The sequence below is a fragment of the Glycine max genome, chromosome 11 (genome assembly GCF_000004515.6).
Source record: "Glycine max cultivar Williams 82 chromosome 11, Glycine_max_v4.0, whole genome shotgun sequence".
NCBI lineage: Eukaryota > Viridiplantae > Streptophyta > Magnoliopsida > Fabales > Fabaceae > Glycine > Glycine max.
The window spans coordinates 11,946,948-11,969,815 of NC_038247.2; the positions used below are offsets into that span (position 1 = coordinate 11,946,948).

The following is a 22,868-nucleotide window of genomic DNA, read 5'->3' on the forward strand; positions in this document are numbered from 1 at the left end:
TATAAAATTAGAAGAAAAAGTCATTAAATACAATGTGGAAAAAAATATTAAAATTCCTTTTTCATTTCTCTCGCTCTCTCCACTAAAAAAAAATGATTTCATTTTGGATCTTTTCTCTTCCTTATTCCTATGTTTGGGATGAGGAAATTATACAGAAAATAAAAAAAAATTGAATATTGAAGTGAAAGAAAAAAAAAATTATTTCCATTAGTGAATTTTTCTTTTCTTTCCATTTTCTTTTAATCTAACAAAAAAATTATATTATTATCTGAATTTTTCTTTCTCACTATTTTCTTTCCTTCCTACTTACCAAGGATACCATACAATTCCTCGCTTATCCTTTGCTCGGAGTTCTGTTTCTCTGATTCTCTTCTCTAAACAATGAGCAAACAGCAACAGAGTTTTGCGGCGACGGCGGCGGCGAAAAGGGGTCCTTCTCCACCGAGTAGCGACCAGATTAAAAAAAAACGACGGGAAACTCCGACAACCATACTGTCCCTGGACCCCGACATCGTCACCACCATCTTCGCTTTCCTCGACATGTTCGATCTCGTTCGCTGCTCCCTCGTTTGTAAACTCTGGTACTTCCAGTCTTTCATTTTTCTTATGCAACCAATTTCATCGTCAATTGTCACGTGCCTTTCTGAAACTCGCACGTGCGTGCGTTTTCTTGAAGGAATGCCATCGTTGAGTCCCGGTCGCTGCGAGAATTCTGTGAGAGGAAGATGCACAAGTCTTTTGCTGAATTTACCAAAAAGCCCCTGAGGGTGATTTTAGGGGAAGTGGCTATGGAACAGCATAGCTTGGCTCTTCAGTGTGGTGGCTTTTACGTTGATCAGTGGAAGGCTCATTCAACCACGTAACTGATTTTTCCCTTTAGAGTTTTGACTTTAGTAATGTTTTCGATCACTTGCTTTCAATTCTGTGACAATACTACTTTGCATAGCTGTAAATTTACATTACACATTGCTCACATAAAATGAGAAAATTGAGACATTATGAGACGTTGTGGTATCTGTCATTGGGATAGTTTTCGTAGCGTTGGTTCAATATTCATTATCTATTCATTTGGGAGGCATTACTCATCAAATGGTGCTTTTTCACTTGATAGTAAATGGTTGATTTGAATGCTGTTGATTGAATATTTGGGAATTGATGGTTTATCAGTATGGATCTGTGTATGGTCCAAAGCAGGTTCTAGTTTGTAATCCTTAAATAGAACTTTAATGCTCTGTTGACAGCTATTTCATATTTTTCAAAATGTCAAACTCAAGCATTTTTGAAATTTTATTGAAGTGAATGTTAATGCTGGGGCTATTATTTGGCATGATTGTTCCGAGTTTTCTGGTAAGTACGCAGCCATACTCCCATTATTTTTGCTTACACTGCTGTAGCATTAGTCCCATGCTCTCAGTATGTGCTGCAACCATCACTGCCTCTCATAACTATAACTTGATGGATTATATATGAAGAATTTGTTGGACATACTATTGATGAATCCATACCTAGTGCTTTATTGCATGCCCTTTTGTATGCGCCTGTGTGATAACTAAGTGCGCATCAAGTCAATGCGCAAGGTGTATATTGATGGTCATCTTTTTTCTTTCAATTTAGGGTTGCTCAGTGCCGAATGAAAATGGGCATGCTTGTTACTGGCGTGGGTCATAAGGTATGGGAAGTATTTTATCTCATATATTTCCAGTTTTTGATCCTTAAAAGCTTCCTCCCCTAAGCTGATGGCCTGATACATGTTGTTTTATTGTCTATTCTAGAGATTATCAACTTCTTGAATGGTGGATTATAACTGTTTCTGTGTCTCACCTCTTGGTTTCTCTTCCCTTAAGACTTGCTTATCTTGTAACAAGTACAAATGTACGATTAGTAAGTTTATCACTTGGTTTTATGAAACACGAGTAGCAGTACATCAATAGACATCTCCTACTCTTCACAAGACAATATGTAAGATCTTACATTGATTAAGGAACCTGTATTTTGTAGGTAGCAACAAATTGACAATGTTATAGAGCAATCAACTAGCAATTATTCTTCAATTTGACATCATTATGGCATTATCTGATAATTTCTGAAGTGCAAATTTAGTTTTATGTTAAGTATCAGAAAACAAAATATATGATTGGATCTTGAATTTAATTGCACTTTTGCAACTGTTTCTGCGTGCTGTGTTTGAGAGATAACATTGTTCATAATTAAAATGATAAAAATACATTGTAGAACAGGAGTGAAGACTTTGGTTACAACATCTACAATTTGAAGCTTCATTGGGCGGTATTGCTATCTCGTGTTGGGCCCTAATGGTTTAGAATATATGATGGAGTGTTAGATGTCTGGAAGGAAGCTTCTTATTTACAGAGGGTATCATTCTGATTTAGGCTTTTTTTTTAGTATTCAAATGTGCTAGCTTTTCCTCTTTATGATTATTATATGAGTGGTTGATCAAATTCGGAAGATCACCAGGAATTTCATGTGGTTGAGGTTTGGAGCAGCTAAGAGGGTTCCTGTCCCTGGTGTAGACAAATTAACTTTTAGATTGGAAAGGAAGTGTTAGGACCCCAAATAGGAATTTGTGCCCAAACGAGCAGTTAGTTGATCAATTACCCAAGCACATAGTGTGGTGGGTCAATGTTAGAAAAAATAGGAGGGGGGCCAGGGTGACATGGCAGTGTCAATGTTATGGACAGAGGGCCTTAGTTCCTCTGTAGGATCTTTGCTCTGTGGCAGTTGGAATTCCCTTCCACTGTATCCCTTTCATTACAGTAATACTCAGTTTTCTCTTTCATTTGTGTGCTATTGTTGCTGTGTGTTCTGGGCTTCTAACAGGAAGGGTGGCTGTCTTGGGAATTTGGTGCCTAAAAAACTTTGCTTTGTTTGCTGTTACACATTACATAAAAAATAAAGTTTCCTGATCTGTTCTTGGAAGATGCTCATAAAAAATAAGTGACTAACGAGGAGAGGTCTCAAGTTGGAAAGTTACTTAGTACTTTTTTATGGTTTGCAGATCAAATTTATTTAGCTTATGTGTAGATCTGTTTATGCTTATCAATCAAGGGAAGTGGGATTAATATGACATTAATTACAGCGCTGGAGAAAGATGGTTATTTAAAAAATGAATAGTATTGTTTTTATCATTTGGTATGCATATGTTTTTATCAGTGAATATCATTTGGCATATATATATTACACTTCCTCCTTGATACAGTTTCTGCTTATGGAAGTTTGGATGATAACACTCTAAACACCTTGTTCTCTCATTTTTATTTTTATTTTCTATTGGGTGGGGGCAGAAGAGGAGGAGGGGGGAGGGGGGGGGATGGTTGGTCTGAAAAATTATTTAAAAGCTAAAATTTGAAGAGATTTGTAGGGATCTTGCAGTGATTTTGGTTGAACATTAAAAAAACACTAATGTTTCAAGGTGCAAAAACTCTTTGCTAAGGATTTAAACTGCTTCCTTGAAGTTCTTGTTTCTATTACCTATCCTTTGGTGGATGGAGAAAATTTTATCAATAGATTCTTAAAATTTCTAATATGTTTTTCTTATTCTGTTTCTATAAGTTGCTTGAGATAGAAAACTTGTATTGAAAGAGTGCTCAAGTCACTTGTCTCACTTGGCACCCACTTATATTAATGTTATGTGATAAGGTACAAGAGAAAGGAAGGATGTGACAGGTTCAGGCCTAAGGAAGCATGCCCTATACATAGCCTCTTTTAGGGTACAACAAAAGCAAAATTTAGAGAACAAGGACAAAATACCAATTACTCTAACACTCCCCCTCAAGCTGGAACATATAAATTTTATGCTCCGACCTTGGAACATATAAACTATACCCAAGGACCCCTTAAGGCTTTAGTCAGGATATCTGCAAGTTGGCTATTTGAGCTGACAAATTCATCAGTTTCTTTTATTACTCTTTATGTAAGCAGATCTGTGGAAATTTTCGCTTTTTTTTAAGTCATTTTTCCCTGGTGTCTTATCTTTGGGTTGGAAGTGCTAGGCAGAAATCATCTGTAATGGGCTAGCTCACAGAATCGATATTTGTATTTGTATAAATATAAGAGATATATTTTGCTTTGAGTTTTTATTTTCTTGCTTTAAATATGATATAGTTTCTAACTGGGTTAGACCTTGTACTAACTATTTCCATGGTGTTATGATAGGTTATTCGTCTCTGGTCATTAGACAGCTACAAATGCATAGAAGAATACTCAATGCCAGATATGTTTTCTTTAGTTGACTTTGATTTTGATGAGAGCAAGGTGAAGTAATTGAATGAATGCTTTATGGATTTAATTTTCCACACTGAACGTATAAGAAGTTCCATTGTATCAGTAAATCATATGATGCCACCTTTTTAAAATATTGTTCAAAGCTTTTATTGGGAGTGAAAAGCCTTACTATCAAATTTAAACTCATATTTTATTAGTTATCATATTTAAGACTTCAGTGATGTACTATTAGTATCATATGGCTCACCGTGGAAAGCCCATGATTAAGCTAATGTATAGGAGAAGGAAGAATAGGTGAGATGCACCTAATCAGAACTAGGGAGGGAGAATAGGCAACTAACTGCCTAGCTGGCTGTGGAGTGTGGCATGACAAATGTGATGTAGTTGGGAGAGAAGTGTAGCGAGTGAAATGTGATTGAGGAAGATAGGCAGAAATTGGGTTGAACTCTTGATCTGGGAGACTGAGCACTCTCAAACTGCTCAGATTTGTTTTCCTTTCATTACTATAGTTCTAAACATTGTTTTAGGCTCTGATAAGTTGATCTGAGTAAATTGCACTCCCCTCCCTCGAGAAATTATAAATGGGTGCTTAAAACTTCATTTTGTCTTGTGAAGTCTCAAACAATAATATGATGTCTCCTTTCAGCAATGAGTCTGTTGTCTGTATAAAATTTTTGAATATAGCATGTTTTTGTCTACTGTCAATTTTTTTTGGAAACAATGTTGAAAAGTCTATTCAATTTAGGGTTTTTATTATATTTCTTTGGAAGTACAATAAAAGGCCTGGGTTAGAAAGAGTCCCAATAAAATAGAATTTTTAAAAAATAAAAAAATTTATTGGGAGATAAAGGAGTACAATCTCCAATGTTGTTATCTTGTAATTTGTTTGAAATTTTCTATGTAATTTAGTTGTGATTTAAATCATATGTAGGCCAGTGTTAATTTGCTATATCTTTTCATTCATACTGTTAATTCATCTAAAAAATGCTGGGGTCAATTCAAGTTTCTTAAAGTTGCTGGCTTGTTTAAGTTTCATATGCTTTATGGTTCTGAAATCTCTAAATTATTATTTTCAGATTGTTGGCCTAATTGGTAGTCATTTATGCATATGGAGGCGGAATGGGAAAAGAAGCATATTTCCTTCACTGGAAGGCAAATTTGTAAAAGGTTCATGCATGCGGTAAACAAAACCAGTGCTCTTTTTTTTCCCTTCCTATCTCTCTTTCGTAACTTAGTTAGAATCTTGTTTTCTTTGTGTGGAGTGATGGCATGAAATAAGTTGGGAATCAATATAGTTGAATAATAATATTTGGTGAATTGCTTGAGTGAAGAAGCACTCAGTAGCATCACTATTTATAATCATCTAGAATCAGTTTGAATTACACTTAAGAGCAATAATCAGAAAATTTAACTCCAGAGGATAATGATAATCCACTATAAATGAATCTTTCTTTTAGCTATCCTAGACATTAATTTCCAAGAAATAGAAACAGTTTCCGACACTTTTTTTTTTTGTGAATGGTATCATTAAGGACTAAAAGCTTCTAGGGAAGACAATACAAGCGGCGTCAGCCATCAACATATTACAGATAAAACTAGGAGCGAAATAAAAAACATGATTAGGTTCGGTCAAACTGGCACCATGCTTGGCCAACAGGTCTGCAACTTGGTTTGCTTCTCTATACACATGAACCCACTGAATTGTGTTTCATAATTATGAATACTATGAATTTTCTTCAGTAGCTGGTAGCACGAATGAGACAAGCAACAACCTTGATTCAACATTTTAACAGCTACAGGTGAGTCACAATAGACCCAAATTTTCCTAAAGCCTCTCCTCCAAACCAATTGTAGGCCATAATAGATACCCCACAATTCTTCCATAAGCACTGAAATATGCTATTAACTGCACTGAGTACGCACAAAGAAAAGAACCATTTTCATCTCTGGCTACTCTCTCAGAAGAAGCTTTTGATCAAAGATAGGATACAACACCATCACAATTAAGTGCGGTTTCACCTGGCAAAGGAGGTTGCCATGCTATGAGAAGCTCCTCATCACGTAGGAGACTCTTATTGGTAGTCCTCCGTCAATTTCTGGCAAAAAGATCACTTTTGGCTCTCATTTTGCGTTGAATATTATCTCCTGGGAGCCAACTACAGTTATTGAAAATAAAAGCATTCCTACACCACCAGAGAACATCCAAAATGACTCCAAAAAGTGATATTCCAGCTCAGGGATGGATCCGAAAACCTTATGAAGGGGGGGTTAGAATTTTTTTTCCCCTTATAATTGTTTAAATGTCTAACTTTTAATAAATAATAATTTTTTTAAAAAATACCATTTTTACACATAAAATTGGAACTAATTTTTATATTAAATGATAATAACCTTAATTGTTAGCATAAAAACAATAAACACACAACTAGTTTTACACAATTTTACATTAGTTATCACTGTAACCATTGTAATAAAACAACAAAGTACTAATTTTATACAATTTGACACTAATTAACCTTAACCATTATTATCATAACAACATACAAAATTAATTAAATATAATTTTATACTAATTAACTTAAAAATATATATGTATATACATGAAATGTTCCAAGGGAGGGGGGGCTTGGGCCCCTGCCCTCCCCCCCTCTAGATCTGTCCCTGTTCAAGCTATCCCCAACAGAGGCAACATTCTGGAAGTTATAGTGAATCCATTCAAGCCAATCATGTAATCAAAAGAACAGCTCCAAATTTTGACCAACCAAAAAATGGTTCCGAATTGGTGTCATATGAGACTTTCACTATGGGATTCACACCCAATGCACAAATCACTTTTAGATAATCCCAATCTCAATCTTCTAGCATTTGTAAGCGGCCTTTGTGACTTACCCGCCAAAGAAATCCTTGAATTCTCTTGGCTCCTTTCCACCAGTGACTATCACTAAAAACTGGGTGAGTAGGCTGTGCATTAAAAGGCCTGAGAGACTGAGAGACTCATAAGCTTACTCTACAGAAAATTCACCATTCCTCGTCCGACAAGGTTCTAGTTACACAATAATAGAAGAAATCACAAAAGCCCAACAAAGGCCCATTACACAATATTCCTAATCTAAGATAAAAGCTTGAAGCTGAAGCTTCCCCCTTAGTCCTGTATCACATATGATATCTGAAAGTTTTTTTCTGTTCTGCGCTTTCAGTTACTTTGATCCAGAAGCTGTGGTTGGATGTGATGATGGAGCTGTTCGTGTTTTTGACATGTACAGTAGGAAATGTTCTCAAATAATAAGGTATTTTGTAGATTTTCCTATTTTGATTTCTGTCCAAAAATAGTCAGCAGCATTTTATGAAGTTTACCAAGATAAGATTCTGAACTTGAAAAGGAAGGGTGCTGTAATCTTTTCTGGTATCATAAATAAATAATCTCATTCTTGTCAGTTAATTCATGTATATTGCTTGAGGAATAACTTAAAGATGTCATCTATCATTGATGATGTGTACAACTTGCTATCTGTAGAATGCACTATGCACCAATAACATGCTTATGTTTGAGTGAAGATCAATTGATCATGAGTGGCTCCACTTCAGGGAGTATAACAATGTCAGATCCTTCCTCTGTTCAGCAGGTAGCAACACTTAGATCAAGTGATGCCAGAGGTAACAACTTATCCCTTTCAATTGGCATCTTGGTTAATGTTATGGGAAGAGAAAAACAAGAGACAATGCATGAATTCTGTGTGTCTAAACTACACAAGCTGAACTATATACACTAAAAGGATAGACTATAATTACCCAAATTATTGTAATTACATGATTTGGTTAGCCCATACAATGAACCTAGACACTATTTACATATTCTTCAACCCTCCCCTTCAAGCTATAGCTAATAGGTCATATGCATGCACCTAGTTTGTTATATATCTATTTTACCCGAAGGCCTCTCAAAGACTTGGTGAAAAACATCTGCTAACGGGTCATTTATTTTAACTTTTAACAAAGCAAGTGGTGATACCTGTATAGATAAGAACTTCTCTCTAATGAAATGTTTATCTATCTCAATGTGTTTGGTTTTCTCATGAAATATTGGATTCAAGGAGATATGCAAAGCAGCTTGATTATCAGACTTTTTTTTTTTTTTTTATCAGCAAAGATAATATATTATGTATGTAGAAAAGAGTACCAGAGGTACTGAGATACAGTAAAGAGGTAACCATGGTAATGGTTCCACAATCAGACATAAATAGTCTGAGAGAGAACCAATCTATGGAAACAAAAGAAAAGTACAACTATTAGCCAAAATTCTATCCTCTACTGGTACAGAAAAGCTTGTCTAATACTACTGGACCAGCGATTAAAATGGTCTGTGAAGCCTTTCTCAAAGTTCCTAAGCCAGGTCCAAAGAATGAAAATTGCATCTTCAAACAATTTGTTTGCATTGAAAGTTGCATTAGAGAACACTATGCTGTTTCTAAGCTTCCAAATGGACCAGGTTAAGACCAGCCACCAGCACTGCCACCTGTTGCTCCTAACACCATCAGCTTGAAGTCCTATATGTTGGGTGAAATTCTGTTTTGGGGTGAGGGGGACAGCACCTTTTAGATTCAACCATGACATAGCTTCCCACCATATAGGCTGGATTTTGCTGCAATGAAAGAATAGATGGCCTGCATTCTCCTCACTGTCCCTGCAAAATGGGCATGACGTTTTGGCGACCTGCACTTGCCTCTGCTGCAAATTCTGTCTTGTCGGTAGTCTATCTCTAATTAGTCTCCATGCAAAGATTTCTATTTTGCTTGGAACCTTTATACTCCATAATTTAACAAAACAGTCCTCTTGGGTTACAGCTGCTGCTCCTTCCATTATTACATTATAGGCACTGTTTGCTGAATACTGACCTATTGGGTCAGCAGTCCACTCCCACACATCAGATCCATGTTATTGAATGGTCATATCCTGAACCTCATTGAGGAAAACACCAGCCATATCAATTTCGTTGTCAAACAACGGCCTTCTCCAAATAAAGCTCCACTCCCACCCATTGTCTTTGTCGCTTCCCATCTGTTGGATGTACTGATGCTGCTGTAATGAGATTAAATACAGTCTAGGGAATTTTTCTGCCAATGACATCCCCCCACATATCCACCTATCCTCCCAAAATTTAGTCTTATCTCCGCTGCCAACCTTCCACCTCAGACCACTATGGATAAGCTGACCCTGTTGAGAATGAATGAGGGCCCTCTTCAAGTCTCTCCACCAAACTGATTCAGAACCTGCTCTATCTACTTCCAACATACCCTGCCAACCTCCATATTTGGATTCCACTACTCTGGCCCATAATTCACCTTTGTGTTGCATCAGATCCCACCTCCATTTACCAAGCAATGCAAGATTAAAATTGGTGATATCCTTAATGCCCAATCCCCCATTTTCTTTTGATAAACTCACTAACTCCCACCTAACCCATGCAATCTTATTTTGGTCGGGCCTGCCTCCCCATAAAAATCTGCGCTACAATCTCACCAATTTATCCACCACTGATTTAGGTACCCTGAAAAAAGAAAAGAAGTAGATAGGAATCGATGTTAGCACTGATTTTATTAGTGTCACTCTCCCCCCATAGATATGTGTCTCTGCTTCCACTTTGCCAGCATTCTCTCACACTTGTGGATAATGGAATCCCACATCTGACCTCGCCTTGGATTTTCCCCTAATGGTATTCCCAAGTAAACTAAAGGAAACGTCAGCAATCCGCAATGCAAATAATTGGCTGCCTGTTGCTTCCATTGTTGTGATTGACCAAAAGCACCAAAACTGTTCTTTGCAAAGTTTATTTTTAATCTTGAGGCAAGTTCAAACGTCCTGAGGATAGTTTTGATTGCCATTAGGTTCTCCCTGACTGCCTCTCCAAAGAAAATTGTGTCGTCAGCGTACTGTAGGATGCTAATATTCACATTATTTGCACCAACTTGGAAACCCTTGTATAGGTTTTCTTCCTTAGCCCTCCTGATCAATCCATTGAGGCCTTCAGCCGCCACATTAAACAGGAAAGGTGCCAATGGATCGCCTTGCCTAAGACCCCTTTTGGGGAGAAATTCCGCCGTAGGGCTGTCGTTCACCAAAACTGAGATAGATGCTGATTTCAAATAGCCCTCAATCCATTTAACCCATTTAGAGCAAAAACTTGTTGTTTCCAACATATATAGTACAAAATCCCAAGAAACCAAATCATATGCCTTCTCGTAATCTACTTTGAAAAGAAGGCATGATTTGTTGTTTCTTTTTGCATCTTCAATCACCTCGTTTGCAATAAGAACACTATGAAGTAGGTGCCTTCCTTCAATGAAAGCGGATTGAGTCTCATGTATGATAACAGGCATCACCCTCTTCATTCTGTTGGCCAGCACTTTTGATACTATTTTGTACATACATCCTATTAGGGATATAGGTCTGTAATCGTTCAAAAATTGTGGATCTGCCACCTTGGGAATTAAAGTTATAAAAGACGCATTACACCCCTTGGGAAAAACACCGTTAACATAGAATTCATCAAGAAAGCGTAGAACGTCAGGCTTCAAAAGCTGCCAGAATTGTTTTATAAACTTGAAATTCAATCCATCCGGGCCTGGACATTTGTCGCTCCCACATTCCCATACAGCCTGTTTTACTTCTTCCTCTTCAAAGCGGGCAATCAGCATGTCATTATGGTGCTGGCTAATTGACTGAAAACAGACTCCATCCAGCCTAATTCTGTGGTTAATTGATTCCTGAAATTTCTATGAGAAAAACGATCTAACTTCCTCCTTCACCTTAGCTGGGTCAGCAGTCCATGTTTCACCTATCATGACTCCATTTAGAGAGTTGTTTCTTCGATTAGCATTCATCATCAAATGAAAATACCGAGAATTACAATCTCCTTGCTTGATCCACCTTATGCGCGCCTTTTGCCTCAATAGCGATTCATGGGCATGAGCAGCTACCCATAAAGCTTCCTGCAATTGTCTCCGTTTCAACTCTTCTTGAGCTGATAACTGTCTATGCATGGTCTCCTCCTCCAATATGTTTAAATCCTCTTCAATCTTGATGACCTTTTTCAGAGTGTCTCCAAACTTCTCCTTATTCCAGATTTTTAGCTTTTGTTTAAGTGTCTTTATTTTTTCTTTGAGAACGTAGCCACCCCACCAGCCTGGCAGCTGACTAGATGACCAGCAATTATGCACTGTTTCTTTGAAAGAAGTGTCTAATAACCAGCAATCTAGAATCCTAAATGGTTTAGGACCCCAATCTATAGCTGTAGACCTAAGCATAATTGGACAATGGTCTGAGAAATTCCTTGGAAGAGTTGATTGAATGCTTGCAGGCCATCTATCTAGCCATTCCGGAGACATCAAAAATCTATCAAGCTTGCTCCTTGATGACCCATTTGGTCTAAACTAGGTGAATTTTCTACCCATCCATGGGGCCTCAACAACCTCCAAATCATCTATCCAATCATTGAACTCTTGGATGTTGTTGGTCCCTGATTCCTGATTTCCTTTGGCAGACTCCAAATCTTTCCGTTGTATCCCTGATGCTGTTAAAGTCACCTAAAAAGCACCACAATTTCCCAGATAGTGTGTTTTTCAGCTGCTTGACCTGGTCCCACAATACCCTTTTACTTTGAATATCACAAGGGGAATATATTGTAACTATATTGACTGGCTGTGCTTCCTTGATATACTCCCCTGCTAGAAGAATATAACCATTGCCAACGACTCTCCTGTGAAGCTTAAAAGTCTTTTCACTCCACGAACACAAGATGCCTCCTGCAGTATTAATAGCAGGTTGCATTTCCCAACATACCGCAGCATCTCCCCATAGTGATTGACACATGGCTTTATCAATCACCTCCTTCTTTGTTTCCTGCAAACAGATCATGTCAACATTCTCCTTCCTGATCAGTCTTCTAATGGCTGCCCATTTTACCCCCCTCCCTAAACCCCTTATGTTGTATGAGATAATATTCATGGACACCTGCCACTGATTCCCAACCTCTCTGCTTCCTTCAAATCTCGTTCCTCCATTTCCTTTATTTTCTCAATAATTAAGTGATGATCATCCCCTCTTGTGACCCCTAGGTGTTGAGCCATATTCCAGATGTTGCTTGCCTGTTGTAGATGTTGTGTCTCCAAACTTCCTTCCGGGTCATCAACTTGTGGTGCTGGCCTTGTTGAAAGGTCGTAGTTGGTATTGAAAGCGATCCCCTTCTGTATTGTGTTGTGAAGGTGCTGGCTATGCAAGCTGGTCGTTCCTTTTTCCGTCAAAGCATCAGGATGAATCTGGCCCATGTGTTGTTTCTTTTTGTACCACCTCTGCCTTAAATACACCTTGCATGTGCGTTGCAGTCCTCCCTTGCTATTTTTCGGAGAGAAACCTGAATGCTGTATGGCCTGTGTGGGGGTGCAAATAGATGGCCCCATCTCTTTATTAGGCCCAACCCCATCCACAATACTGTTTTCTCCTTCCTCACACGTTGCTGTTTTAAGTGGAGGCACGTGAGTTTTATGTTGAGTTGAAATGCTATCCCCTTGTCATTCACGTGCGTTAAGTGGGATATGGTTTTCTGCCACGTCATACCTTGCTTCCCCCTCACATGGCTCATTGTCTACTAACCTTTGAGCCTCTACCTCAGCGCAACACTCTCCCATTTCACTTTTTCCATTTTTGTGACTGAGCTTCGTCTTTTCCGCAGAGGTAGCGTTCCTGATACACTGCTTCTCTCCTTGTTTGGGTAGCGAATCGCGAAAATAGGTTACCGTTGGCTGTGGTGCTGCAGGTGGCGTCTGACCGCGTGGTGCGTCTTGACAACTGCTACCCATAGACCGCAAGCTGCTCCTTTTACCCGGTGTGAAATGATGGTCATGTTGACCGCCGGATAAAAGGTTTGTCCGTAGGTTCTCGTCGTCGCCGGTGGTTGATCTTGCCATCCTTTGTGGTCCTGTGGTCGTCGGCACTGTTGCGTCGCGACCTTCCTCCTCCAGGCCAAGACTGTTTATCGACCTCGGGGTAAAGCTCCCGTTGTAGCTTTCGTCGGAGTCAATCTCCTCCGACGATCCACTAAGGCTACGTCGACTTCTACGGTAGTCATGACTGCCGCCGCCGCATTCCTCCACTACAAACACATTAAATCGTTCATCTCCTATGTGGACCTCGACAGTGTGTTTGATTGGCGGATTCCATGGGGTCTTTACGAGCACCCTAGCCCTGTCCAATCTTCGTTTATCTTCCGTGTCATCGTCCAAATCCACCATTTCCCCCATAGCTGCTACTATCTGCTGAATGTGTTTCATAGTCCAAGCCTGGAGCAGAATACCCCAAACTTGGACCCATGTTAACCTGAAATCAGTGCGTATGTTTGGGTTCCATTTCTCCATTGAGTTGAACAGCGCTGCACCTCCTTGTTTTCCGCCATTGATGAGTTGCTCTGCTCCAGCGTCAGTGAGTCCCAGTAATAGAACTAGGTCATCCCCTATGTACTTGGGTGATATATCCATGCCTGTCTCCCATAGGAGTTCCTCCTCCAGTCTATCAAACATGGCAGGGTTTTTTAACCTCCCTACCCACGCATCCTTCACCCAGTTGTAATCTTCGGGACCAATGTCAAGAACAACGGAGGACTTGGATATCTCTTGTCGTTGGGTATGATTAGTGGAAAGCATCCTTTGTCCCTGAGGTCTGATATTCCTTTTCAAAGCCGCAACATATGAGCCCGGTTTTGTGTGGTGTTGTTCTGGAACTCGATCAACTTCGCTTTGGTTCTTGACAGCATGAACCCGTGCTTTGTTTTCTAAAGCCCCTTTTCTCGTCTTCTCCCTACCATACTTTGGAATATTGACATGGAGTTTCAGACCTCCAATGACGATTCTGTCTAGCTATTTTGCCAGAAGTTGGGTATCAGTGACCCCTTTGAACCTAACGAACCCGTACCTCCTTCCATTATAGTTCCTCCTGGTGGGAAAATTTCCCTCACATCCCCCCACTTCTTGAAGTAGTGCCATAACTCTTTCTCCGTAATGTCATCAGAGAAACGAGTGAAGTAAAAGGATGATATGTCCCGGTGATCCCTCCAGTTTGAGATGGCGAGTTGCTGATTTCCGTCTTTGTTCCCTGGGTATACCCGTCGGGGTTCCTCCCTGAAGGTCGCTCTCTGTCTCTCTATTGCTGGATAACTAAGCCTAGCCCTAACTCTCTCCCACCCAATGTTTCTCTCTCTCTCTCTCATCTCTCTCTCGTTGGCGCACATTTTTTTTTAGCAGATGAAAACTTGAACGCAGACTTCAATGCATCATCAGATCCTTCAGTTCCTTGCGAAGAACAGAGCCAGCAGAACTCCTCATTATTGAGGCTCCAAATCATAACCAGGATATATAACATACACACCAAAAGTACAGGAGCCCAGAGTGCAACTACTGCACTATAGTTATTTTGAGCTGCATAGATTTGAATATCTTAGACCTATCTTGATTATCAGACTTGAATGCCATTTGTGTAATCTCCCCAAATTCAAGTTCTTCGAGTAACTGTTTGAGCTAAATGATTTCACACATAGCTGATCCCATCCCTTTTTTTCTCTGCTTCAGCACTTGATCTTGCAAACACAACTTTTTCTTACTTTTCTAGGTGCATGGTTAGCACTTCTCTTGTCCTGTATGCTAACATGGTTCTGTTGGTATACTCCAGTACTTTTGGCATTTTAGTTGAAGTTTATATATGCTCTTTTGTTTTGGTAACCAGCTCTATTTGAGGAAATATTTTGTTGATATCTATATGGTGAGGATATTAGTTTTCTATGACATGGAGTGCCATGATTAGTTTTATCCAATATTTTAAAAGTACTATACATTTCTGATGCAGAAAGTGCATCTGATTCAATGTTTATCTCACAGGCATAAGGACCTTGTGTTTCAATCCCTCCTCTCAGCTACTGTTTGCAGGATCAGCTGTTGGATATGCATATTGTTGGGACCTTAGGTATGTGGCAATAGGGTAATAAAGGTTGCTCCTTCAGTGCATTCATGCACTCAAGGTGTTACATGCTGCTACGTAGACAAATGCTACAACAAAATTTATTGATCATTTCCATGAATTTGATCGAGAGTAGCTTTAATCTTTTTTGTTTGGGGGAACCAAATAGAAAAATTATGTAATGACTTATTACAAAAAGAAAATTATCTGAAGCCGATATAATGTTTACGAACATGCTAAAATGGTAGGAAGTAACAAATTAAGACTTCTGTATTATATGTTCCTCTGACTCTGGCCCGGTTGTATCATTACCAAAAATTTAGAAAATTACATTCTTGTTTTAATATCTTCTGATGGGCAATAAGGTGCTGGAACCTTCATGTCTTCTAGACAAGGTAAGAGTTTTAAAAAAAATCCCATTCCCTCTTAGGAAGGTAACCACAACACTCAGTTGAGGGCAGTGTCGGTAAGTCATTTTGATTTGGAACAGAAATGATTTCTACTGCAAGCAGAAACCAGTAGTGATCTGTTTCTGTTTAATCACTACAAAATATTAAATCCCTTTGATTTATGAGTTTCTCAAACTTGTTTATTCACTTCATGCAGAACTAGGAAACTGCTGTGGAGCAACCGAGTGAGTCCTAATGTTATATACTCCTTACAGCACATGCATAGTGACACATCAACATTAGCTGTTGGCGGAATAGATGGTATCTTAAGATTGCTAAATCAGAACGATGGCAGTGTTGTTTCGAGTTGTGTTATGGGAGATAAATTGTTATCAACATTTCAAAGTCCTTCTGGGTCCATTCAAAGAAGAAAAGGGAGTAGGTTGCCTGAAAATATCTACATAAATATTGACCTCATTCCTAAAACTGCAAGACCTTCTATTACATGCCTCGCTGTTGGAATGAAGAAGATTGTTACCACACACAATACCAATGATATCAGATTATGGAAATTCAAAAGCAAGATTTCTTTGTAAAATTAAGTATTTAATACCCTGTACACTGAATAATTTGTTGGATTATTTTATAGCTGACATCATAGTGTTATTATTTTTCCTAAAACTCAGATTAACAGGATGTCAAAAATATATAAAATTATGTGGTTTTATTAGTCCCAATTATGTGATTATTATATTAATGTGTATTGGGATTAATATTATTATTATTGAGCACTATTAGTAATATGTTGATGTGGCAGACTTGTGTTTGGGCTTTTTATGATGGGTAAGTAAGCTCATACCCCTATTTCTAGCCACTGTACAGTGTTAGTTGCCCCATTGAGACTTTACAGACAAAAAAAAAAAAAAAACAAAACTTACAGTGGAATATGAATAGTCTTCTCTCATCTATTTTTCTCTCCTACATCACAGAACAAGTGAATGGATCAAATGTCTTCTTCCTATCCAGGTTCTTCTAAATTTACTGTCTATTGTTTATAAATGTTGTAATTATGAATTAAACCGTAGAATTAAAATGTAATCTTGTTTCTCCCATATTTCTTTATATGATTGATTACATTTATCATAATTATCTTGTAGGAGAATTCTGGCGTGAGGAAGAGAAATTTGTCTTTCTAATATCCTAGAATAAAAATCTCGCTTGTATAACCCATTAATTTTTTCCGGCTATAATCATGTTCTTGTTCATCGTAAAAGCTCTGGGTAAAAATTTCGGGCAGCCTCAGGTCTCTTTGGCGCATTGTACAATCCAAAATCATTTAAATTGTATTTAACTAGTATTTCAAAATTGCAATTTGCCACTTACATTAATCTAACTGTGACTTAAGTAAAAATGTTAAACATTTATTTAGGAATAAAAATTACAGTACATAGTTAAATTTAAAAATTTAGATAAAAGGAATTATAATTTCATAAATTTATTTGGCATTTTCTTATTTCATAGATCATTATGACAGCATTCCACATTTTCAAAGATTAAAATGATAATTTACTTGTAAAATATTACATTGAATAGTTGTAAAAAAATTTAATTGTCTTTTTTTCCTTCTATAATATTAAGTGGTTATTCTGTATAAACTATAAAAGAGAGGTTCTTGTGCCAGTAATAATTGGGAAATTATGCAATTTATTTTACAGTCACGTTTCAATGTTGATCCAGGCAAGGGCATCTAAACCGAAATAAAAGGAATAAAATGAGATAGTTATTGTAAATATTGACAAAGGTAAATAGCTACATTTATTGCATTTATTTCCGAAGATATAATGTGGTGATAAATTGATAAATATAGAAAATATAAATTTAGTAGTTTTTAAATGTATAAAAAGTACAATAAATTAGTTTTACCGTTAAATTTGTGAGACCAATTTATCATTAAATTGTAATATTTAAGATCAATTTGATAATAAATTATATTTTTTTAAGGATCAACTTGACATTAAGTTGCAAAGATTATGAACCAATTTGTCATTAAATTGTTTACATGATTAATTTGTCGCACTCCTTGCACGTTCAAATATTAAATTTGAATTTGTCATCTTTAAGGATTAATTTGTTAGCACCTTCAAACTTTTAGGGACAAATTTGATTATTTATTATATTAAGAAATGAAAAAAAGAATTAGACTCAAGTTTGGGTGTTGCTAGGTGCACCCAACATATTGCTGGTGCACCCAGCACCTAATGGTAAAAGTAAAAAATATTCCTGTGTAAAAGACTTTTACGGATCAAGTTGATCTATATGTTTAAAATATCAACATATGGATCAACTTGATCCGTATGCTTAACATGTCAACGGATCAACTTGATCTGTATCAACCTTACGGATCAACTTGATCCGTAAAAGGTTTACGGATCAAGTTGATCCGTATGCTTAAAATATCAATATATGGATCAAGTTGATCCGTAAGGCTTTTACGGATCAAGTTGATCCGTATGCTTAAAAGATCAATATACGGATCAACTTGATCCGTATCAACCTTACATAAGCCTTTTATGAACCACCCTCTCACGCACACCCAACACATATGAGGGGCAATTTTGGCATTTTGAAAAAATGTTGGGTGCACCTAGCAACACCCCTAAGTTTTTGGAAATATCTCATTATCACACTAAACAAATAAAAATTCTAAGTATGATGGTTAAAAAAATGGAAAAAAAATAAATTAACATTATTTATTTATTATATGATGTTAAAATTAAAAAATTGAGAAAATTTAAAATTGTTATAATATTAGATAAATTGGATAAGTTATTGTATTTTTTAAGTTCATCTTAAATGTGAGAAAATAGTTAATTATGTTAAAAAAACCTCACAAATTCACAATTTTTTTTAATGGATTAAAATTCACAAAATCTAATATCAAAACAAGTAAATTTGAGCACATATTTAATCTTATAGACATGCTTATAAGATGTCTTGATTGAAAATTATAAGAATTAGAATAAAAAGGTGAAAAAGATAATAGATTGATCTAAATATTTTTAATAAGAAAATCATAACTAATTCAAGTCCCCCTAAAGTAACATAAAGGTGAGTAAATTTTCCATATTTTTATAATTTTTATTTAATTATCGGTACTTCTAATTTAACAATTCCCTTTAATTTTTTCTCAAAAAATATTTTAGAATATGAAAAAATATTACATTTGTCTCATTATAATTGTCATATAAGAGAAAAAATTGTTCCAAAATAATTATTATTTTATCTTTTAAACGTCCCATTAATTAGTTAGACATGAAATAAATAGTGTTAGGAGAAAAATACTTAGCTTGTATGCGCTTGAGACCCCAACAAAGAGACTATTTCATATCAGGATCATGTCAACTAAAAAAAAAAATATTTGTGTAAAATAACTTAAAATGACTATTATTTTGAAAGGAAATAATACTCAACATCATTCACAATTCTATTATTACAATTATAAATATATATTATATTATGAAATAATTTCATTTTCATGAGTGCATCCCTTTTTAGTTTGGGTAAATAACTAAATTCATCTTTGAAAGTATGATATAATTACAAATTGATCCTAAAAGATGAAAATTTTAAATTTAATTTTAAATATGCAAAACATAAGATAAATTAGTCATCCCGTTAAATTTGTGAGATAATGTTATCATTGATCACCAATTGACAATAAATTATATTTTTCAAGAACTAATTTAATATTAAGACATAAAGTTTGATGATTAATTTTTCATTAAATTAATTTATCTGTAAAATTAATTTATCACATTAATTATAAAAAAGTTAATTTACTTTTTGCACAAATTTTACTATTTATCCTTATTTTATTTTTTATAGTTTTTCTCTATATATTAGAGATTAGAGATAAACTAAAAGAGCACAATAGAGACTAGAGAAGAGAGAGGTGTTGGTGCCCTAATCGTGAGAAGAAAGGAAAGGGAAAAGAGGAAAATGGTGTGCATAAGGAAGGCGACGGTGAAGGACCTTCTGGCGATGCAGGCGTGCAACCTGTTCTGCCTCCCTGAGAACTACCAGATGAAGTACTACCTCTATCACATCCTCTCCTGGCCCCAGCTCCTCTACGTCGCCGAAGACTACAACGGCCGCATCGTCGGCTACGTCCTCGCCAAGATGGAGGAAGAAACCACCGACTGCCACGGCCACATCACCTCCCTCGCCGTCCTCCGCACCCACCGCAAGCTCGGCCTCGCCACCAAGCTCATGACCGCAGCCCAGAACGCCATGGAACAGGCATGCCATTCCCCCTATCCCCCTTTCTTTTCCTTTAGTTTCCACTCTTTCTTTTTGTCCTGCATCAGAGATCGTGGGTGTTCTCCAACTCATTGGGTCCCGCTCCCGCTCGCGATGCATGACTGCTGCTAGTCCAAGGAAATTTTGCATGCTGTGTGAATCGAATGGGAATCGAATTGAACACGTTAAATAGATCGTTCCCCCATTGAACTTAGTGGAGCCTTACACTATTGCATCAATCCTCACTTAATCCACCCTCTTTCGGCATGTGGTTGCCGCTGTCCAAGGAAATTTTGTCATGTCAACCCTCACTTAATTATGCTTTTAGTACCTCAAGTATGGATTGGATTGGAATGAAATATCTCACTCACTGTGACCGCAGGTGTTTGGTGCCGAGTACGTGTCCCTCCACGTGCGCAAGAGCAACCGCGCGGCCTTCAATTTGTACACGGAGACCCTTGGCTACAAGATTCATGATGTGGAGGCCAAGTATTATGCAGATGGGGAGGATGCTTATGACATGAGGAAGCAGCTCAAGGGGAAGCAGCACCACCATCATCACCATAATCACCATCACCATCACCACCACCACCACGAGCACAGTGGTGGCTGTTGTTCAGGGGAGGCCAAGGGGAATCCTGCCAAAGCCACCTGATTGAAAGAAACTAGGAGACTTTTAGCTTGGAAAAATAAATAGTAAGCTTTGGTTGAATTCTGTTGTGTAAACTTGTTGTAGGTTTATTGGGCCGATTTGTCTCGTTATATATGAATTTTTGCTTTGCTGTATTGGTTAATATTGGCACTCCTTCAATGATAACATGATTGTCCTTTTTGTTTTGTTGCTGTGAATTATCACAACTTGTTATGTTTGTTGATTACATTTCACAACAACTTGGTTGGTGGTGTGAGCACACTAGTTAATTGCACGCTCTATAGATTAGTGTGTGGTGTGTGGTGTGGCATCCAGCTTCTACTGGAGCTTCATTTGTGTTGCACCACAATCCCAGCATAGCTGCAGCTTTATGCCACCATTGTAGCAGCGTGTTGAGTTGGGCAATTCATGCCGCTATTTGTAATTAATTACTCCCTTTGTCCCTAATTATAAGACCATTTTCAGAAATTTGGTTGTCCATTAATAAAATCATTCTCTAATTTCTAGATGCATTAATTATTTTTTTCCTACATACCGTTTCTTAATTATTCTCTCTTCAAACATTAATGAGAAATAATTAAGTGATAATTTTGAAATGATAGTACAATTAATTGACAGATTTAATATGATTAACTAAATTAACTACTTTTCTTAATGGGCATGAATTGGTTGAAAGAGTGTTATAATTAGAGGGACGGAGGGAGTACTAGGGATGATAGTAAATGAGGTTGAATATGTACAGTACCAAGTTACCTATTAATGAACTGTTATTGCCTTGCTTTAGATGAACTGAATGGTAAGAATGAGTATTTTCATTTCTGATGCAAATCGGATAAAAGGATCTTGATAAAGAAAAGATAGCTACTTCTATTTGTTATTGGTGTGTGTTTGCAATTTTGCTTCCTATACTCATTTTATTTCTGACTATCACCAACACCTACAAAGAATGGGAATTTGCTTCTGGATCATTTTTTTTACGAGAAGTATGAATGCCTTTTTAATCACTGGAATCTGACCTGGATGAATTGTTCATCCTTGGATGTTATGTGCGTTTTATGAAGATTAGTGCAATATTAGTGATATGCACAGTGCAGTAAAAATTGAGGGTGGGTGTGATGTCTGAAAAGTTAAAGTTAAAGTATTTCAAAGTAGATAATTTGCTGCATTATTTTGGTTTATAGTCTAATTTTCCTCTTTGAAGATTGTAACCACTGATGGGCAATAGTAGAACTGTGTAGACTTACAGTTTCTTCAGAAGTTTTTTTTAAAATTTTCTTATGTCTAATCACTTCTGCATTTGCAATTTTATGAAATGTTCTTTGACATGTTCGATATCCTATCTTTGAATTCACATGTTCTCTAGATCAATTGGATGCTTGACCCAATATGGATATGGTGTTGGTTTTCGCTCTATTTTGATGCAGCAAACCCTTTCTTATGGTTGATCTGCTTTATTTATGAAGTTAATTTTGTTGAGGTGAACATCTCAGAATTGTTGTTTGGTTTCTCACTCAATGTATATTCAATGGATGTTATATAAAGTGACCTAGCTTTATTTGATATTCGGAGATATCACTCTTTTTTTTTTCCTTTGGTTTGTCTGCTGCAGCTAGCTGATTTTTTCAATAGAATACGAAGTACTAGGCTTAGGTGGCTGTATGTTATTGTTATGCCATTGCTAAATGTTGGGTTAGCAAGGTGGCCAATGATTAATGTGACTTAAATATGTAAGAGTCTGCATGTTATATAGGATGTTATATAGGATGTTACTAATAGCTTAAACTTAGTATAGTGGTAAACTTTCTTAGTTATACCCATTTGGTATCAAAATGAGCCAACACGGGTTTGAATTCCAGGTTCAACTTGTTTCTGATTATCTTAAGGTTCAGGGAAAACCTTTTCCAAGGGAGGGGGAATGATGATTTCAAAGGGTCGTGAAGGTACATGTAGAGTCTATGGGTTGGGTTCAAACTAGTGGCTCATGTTTAATGGCTTGAATAGGGAATGGCTTGCCTCTATGCTGGGCATATATGCCAAGAGTCATATATCTTAGTTAAACAACTTGATGTTTTGGTGTATTGGTGAGTGTTTTTGGTCATATCACCCAAGTTTTGGAGCGCATGTCATTCTCCTTGGATTTTTTTTCATGTATCTGATCACGTAACCGACTTGGTAACCCTGACAATTGTTGAGAATCTCCAAGATTGGTGTAGTGATATTTTGTGTTAATCATAGGGCACTAAATGCCATCACTATTAAAGATGGCTTTTTCTTGCTCATTAGACGTG

At 37.1% G+C, this 22,868-nt stretch overlaps 2 protein-coding genes across 4 annotated transcripts; both read left to right on the plus strand.

Annotated features, from left to right (window-relative positions):
- Positions 1-279: 279 nt before the first annotated feature.
- LOC100799536 (F-box/WD-40 repeat-containing protein At3g52030) lies at positions 280-16,359 on the plus strand. Of its 3 annotated transcripts, XM_003538011.5 has the most exons (9): positions 280-581; positions 677-859; positions 1,615-1,669; positions 4,174-4,272; positions 5,319-5,422; positions 7,440-7,529; positions 7,757-7,896; positions 15,162-15,246; positions 15,847-16,359. In XM_003538011.5, the coding sequence occupies exons 1-9, from the start codon at positions 382-384 to the stop codon at positions 16,223-16,225; spliced, it is 1,335 nt and encodes a 444-aa protein (XP_003538059.1). In that variant the 5' UTR covers positions 280-381; the 3' UTR covers positions 16,226-16,359. The 3 variants fall into 3 exon arrangements, with proteins under 3 accessions (XP_003538059.1, XP_006591037.1, XP_006591036.1); XM_006590974.4 differs by lacking the exon at positions 15,162-15,246 and having other exon boundaries at positions 286-581; XM_006590973.4 differs by lacking the exon at positions 4,174-4,272 and having other exon boundaries at positions 287-581.
- Positions 16,360-19,556: 3,197 nt separating this feature from the next.
- Positions 19,557-20,800, plus strand: LOC100800073 (N-alpha-acetyltransferase 11-like). Its single transcript, NM_001253096.2, has 2 exons — positions 19,557-19,928; positions 20,311-20,800. The coding sequence occupies exons 1-2, from the start codon at positions 19,629-19,631 to the stop codon at positions 20,581-20,583; spliced, it is 573 nt and encodes a 190-aa protein (NP_001240025.1). The 5' UTR covers positions 19,557-19,628; the 3' UTR covers positions 20,584-20,800.
- The last annotated feature ends 2,068 nt before the right edge of the window (positions 20,801-22,868 follow it).

What these genes read in the sequence shown, in the direction of transcription:
- LOC100800073 (NM_001253096.2), top strand. Translation starts at nt 19,629, where the DNA reads ATGGTGTGCATAAGGAAGGCGACGGTGAAGGACCTTCTGGCGATGCAG. An exon ending in CCCAGAACGCCATGGAACAG is followed by an intron (nt 19,929 to 20,310) that starts GCATGCCATTCC and finishes CTGTGACCGCAG; the next exon opens with GTGTTTGGTGCCGAGTACGT.
- LOC100799536 (XM_003538011.5), top strand. Translation starts at nt 382, where the DNA reads ATGAGCAAACAGCAACAGAGTTTTGCGGCGACGGCGGCGGCGAAAAGG. An exon ending in TCCCTCGTTTGTAAACTCTG is followed by an intron (nt 582 to 676) that starts GTACTTCCAGTC and finishes GTTTTCTTGAAG; the next exon opens with GAATGCCATCGTTGAGTCCC. An exon ending in AAATGTTCTCAAATAATAAG is followed by an intron (nt 7,530 to 7,756) that starts GTATTTTGTAGA and finishes TGCTATCTGTAG; the next exon opens with AATGCACTATGCACCAATAA.